Genomic DNA, 4,805 nt, shown 5'->3' with positions numbered 1-4,805 from the left:
TTCTTTAAATATAATTTTAATTCAATAATCATACAAAATAGATAAATAAATAAATTATCTATGTTTAATAGCATAATTATTTTTAATTAACTAAAAATATAAATAACAATGTAATGTATTAAATTATAAAATTTATACATTACTATTTTTTTTTTTAATGCATATTAAGCATTCATATACTATATTGTTTAAAATAATATAGGTTATTATACATGCAACAATTCAATAAGAATAATATGCATTCCGTAAAAATAATTTTTATATTAAAATTAAATATGTATATATGTATTGTTTTATGAATATAACAAACATTATCTATTCCTATTGAATAAACATGAATAATATATATATATCCTATCAATTGCAAATTATAGGCTAAGATAATATTAAAATCTATGAACAAAAGAAAATACAAAATGGATGTATATAATATTCCAAAGCTTTATATTATCCAAGAATATAGATCACAAGCAATACTTATGCTGGAAAATAATTTTAAGAATCATAATAAATTTATTATCATAAAATAACTATTATATATTGAGTACTAAACCATTAACTGTGAAACTCAATTCTTTTTATAAGAATTATAAAGCATTTTTATTTATATATTAATTATAAATGTAATTTTCATTAATATTATACAATAATATATCATAATGCACACTCATAAATTTTATATATTTACATACAATATTAATAAGTATTTAATATATATATATACATTCCTACATTACTATATATATTATATTACATTTAATATATAATAGACCATATTGTAACATAGAAACAAATTATCTATAGAGCATACTCTATATTACAACAATAAAATCACTATATTCAATTGTTTTATGTTATTCACTTTTTTTAAGGCTGTCGAATAATTTTTTATAGTGTTTGCATATTTAATTGAAAAACATATATAAATTATTATTTTATTACATGAAATATATGATTTTTTTATAAAACTATTAGGAGAAAAATCTTCCATGTTTCTTGCTTCTTTTTATATGTGCCTTAAGAAAATATATTCATAATATTATATTTTTAAAGGTATAGTTATGGAGAAAAGTATAATAAATTATGCTCATTCCTACTAGGTAGAACGCTGTATATTTCAGATCCTTGAAAAACATTCCTTTCTTCATTAATACTATAAGATTTGCTTATTTTTCTGTTTATTATGTTGCGCCATAATGAACCAAATATCGTAAACTAATTCATAAAAAGAAGAAATATTTTTATTATATATATGTATTTTTTTAAGAAATATTTATTTAAATTATCAGAAAAATTACTTAATAGTCTAAATATTTATAAATAATAGAATAATCAACCTTATACAAAATAAATAAAGAAAGGAAAACAATGATTGTTACAACAAAGGTAATTATTATTGTAACTCCGCTACTATTTTTACAAGAAGGCTCTTTTACAATTTCTATAATTTTACTTGGATTATTTTCTAATTTAGAATTATATAACTTTACTATTTTAATTACTTCTTTAAAAATATCATCATTTTTATCTCGCTTAGTGTTTTTATATATTGAGTTATATATACTAGATAATTCTAAGATTTTTTTAAAATCATCATGTTCAATAGGTCTCTTAGAGCCAATACATCGACTTTTTATATTTTTTTTAAAATAGGCATTGTTATATATATTGATAAGTTCTTCATATTGGCTTTGTATATCATTAATTTTTTTTTCATTATTATTAAAAAGAACATAATATATCCAATAATAAAAAAATTCACATCCCGCATCTTTTAAGGCTTGTTCCTCATCATTATTAATTTCACCTAAATATTCCATAACTTGTATGCATATACCTTGTGGAGTTCTATTATCAACATGAACATTTCTTAACTTAGTTATATTAACCTCGTTCGTACACTCTATTTCCCATGGGCTATATTGGTTCTTATCTTCTGTGCTTACGTTCTTAGGTTTCTTTTCTATAATGTCTAGGCATTTGGGAAAATTTTCTAAAATGGCATACTGAGAAGAATAAAAATAATTATGGATAATCAGTATATATATTGTATTGAATTATATTTTATTATATATTTGACCATTTGAATTTACAAACATAATAAGGCTGTAAGTTATTTTATAATAATTAAAACATACAATAGACTTCTCCATTACCGAAAATTTTGTATTCGGTTTCAGGCTAATTAAACAAAATAATAAAATCTATAAACAACAATAAATATATTCTTAAAAATAAGCATAAGAATCATGGAAAATAAATAAGAATTGCTTTATTATAATTATATACTTAATGTCAATGTGCCATATATACATTTTGAGATTAATTATAATAAGGCTTAAATTTTATTATTATTAGAATGTGTTAGATAATGTATTTCCGTTTTTATTAAGCGAATATATGCAAAACATATATAAAATGATTTTAGATTAATAAAAATAATATGACACTTTAATACAAGATATAAAGCTATCCTACTTTTCTACCTTGTACTAATTAACTAATTATTTTAATAATAGAAATTCATGTATAATATTAGAAAGTATTTTTTTTATTAATACACAAATAATTGAAATATATTTTATATATACAATTACTTTTACAATATTATATATAATTTTAAATATATAAATTAAAATAACAGAATGGATAGTAATGAGTTTTAAGTGCATAATATATCCTTCTGAATTATAAAAAAATACATAGAATCATATAAAATATTAATACAGGTGTTAACATCATTTTTAAATAAATATGATAAGGAATATATATCAAGGTCTTCATATTTTGTAATTTTTATATAAATTATAAGAACCATGTAAATTATTGTATAAGAATTGTATATAAATATATTTATATTTAAACAACATTTAAATTTTTAAAATATTTATATTATAATAAATTCATATTTCTGTAGAAATGGGATAATACAAATTTCACATATATATGAATGTAATACAATTTGTATTATGGTGTATAATATTTTATATTTTTTCAATATTAATAATTCCTTATTTTAATATTTTATTATAAATTATATAAATGTTAATAAATACAGTTATTTCACGTAACATAATATATGAATTATAAAGTTTATTGTATATATTTATTGTTTTAATTGCGTCTAATTCAAGAATATTTTGCCGTTTATATATTTTTTTATATTAATCTTCATGTCAATTAAAGTGATATATCATCAATATTATAAATGAAATATTTATAATATGATGCAAAATAATGCTTATAATAAATATTGCATTATAAAGATAAAAAAAAATGCATATATTATAATTGTGATCCTCTTTATATTCGTAATATAAAGAATAATATATTAAATTCTTATTTTTTATCTATCCTAATATAATCATTTTAAATTGGGTATATCTTATAAAAATATATTGCATGGGCAGTTTTTGCAATATTAAGCATAATATTTTATAAAAAGTATTATATTATTTTTTTTTTAAATAACCACGGAATAAATTAAATATTATTCTTTTATTTTTAGAATACAAATGTGAATTGCATTATATAATTTACAATTTTGAAAGTACATGAACCAAAAATATGATACAAAAAATTTTATTAGCTTAATTGTAGATGCTTCTTATTACAGTTAATTGACAAAAAAATATATTTTTATTTTTTTATTTATGTTAACTCTGCTTCTCATTTAGTATATTTCACAAATATAAAATATAATATGTGGTTTTCTAATATGATTTCAAAAATTATCATTGTTAAATGTTGACAAGAATTGTTTTATAACTGTGAATTATATAAATTGACCACTGCACTAACGTATTGATCAAATAAATTAATTATACATTATTTATAATAATTAATATAAAAGTATGACTCTCAAAATATAATTTATTTGCACGTGGTATGTGATACTTCATTTACGCAAACTATTCCTTGAAGTAATGCATAAATATACAATATAAAGTTCAATAATATTATTATCTTCTACATAAACTTACCGTATGCACAAAAAAATTGTTGCACAGAGAAAATAAATCATTCATAGATGCAGATTTGTGATTTATAGTTCAGGATTTAATTATTTAATTTGACGTTTTGGTTAATGGTATGTTGTTGTTTCTAAAATGATATTCGAATTATTTTTAAACTTTCTTAATAACTTTTATTTTTGGCAATTGTCTTTTTAAAAAATGTTCATGATATATTACTTACATATTTGTACACTGAATAACCATGATATTATGATAAAATTACACAGTAAATATTACATATATAATACACACTTACATATTACAATTATTTTTGCGTGATATGAAACTGATATTTTTTTTGCTGTCCTTATTTAGAAAATTTACATCATTTGTGCATATCTTAACTTATTAGACTTTATGAAAATAGATTATTATAATCATCTTATTTAATATGATTTCTAAAATATATTTTTATTTGTATAGGCACAAATATATATTCTCCTATTCAGAATCAGAATTCTCGTCAAAATAATCATCTATGACCTCTTTCTTATTATCCTCTCTAAAAGTATAACTATCCTCAAGTGCTTAATATAGAATATCATCACATATCTTTTCCTCACCATTCTGCTTAAATGCAATTAAAGAAATACCATAACAAATAGATAAACTTAAAAAATAACATATTCTGCATATAAAAATCCTTTCCCTTTCCGATTTATAATGATATACATTTTTATTTTCATTAGTGTTTTTACCATCGTTAAGGTACTGCCATCCGAGTACTTTTTCTTTTGGGATTGTTTTTGAACGTGTTCTGCATATAATTTCTCTTTTTTTCTTCTATAT

The 4,805-nt window shown here is 19.6% G+C and overlaps 1 protein-coding gene across 1 annotated transcript; it reads right to left on the bottom strand.

Moving 5' to 3' along the window:
* Nucleotides 1–1,059: 1,059 nt before the first annotated feature.
* On the bottom strand, nt 1,060–2,153 carry PGO_000355 (variable surface protein; the record flags this gene model as incomplete). The annotated part of the gene is made up of 3 exons (XM_028690757.1): nt 1,060–1,215; nt 1,338–2,006; nt 2,094–2,153. The coding sequence occupies 3 exons, from the start codon at nt 2,151–2,153 to the stop codon at nt 1,060–1,062; spliced, it is 885 nt and encodes a 294-aa protein (XP_028546558.1).
* Nucleotides 2,154–4,805: the final 2,652 nt, after the last annotated feature.

This window comes from Plasmodium gonderi, assembly GCF_002157705.1.
Source record: "Plasmodium gonderi DNA, contig: Pgo-contig_33, whole genome shotgun sequence".
Classification (NCBI taxonomy): Eukaryota; Apicomplexa; class Aconoidasida; order Haemosporida; family Plasmodiidae; genus Plasmodium; species Plasmodium gonderi.
This window is presented reverse-complemented; position numbering and strand designations above follow the sequence as displayed.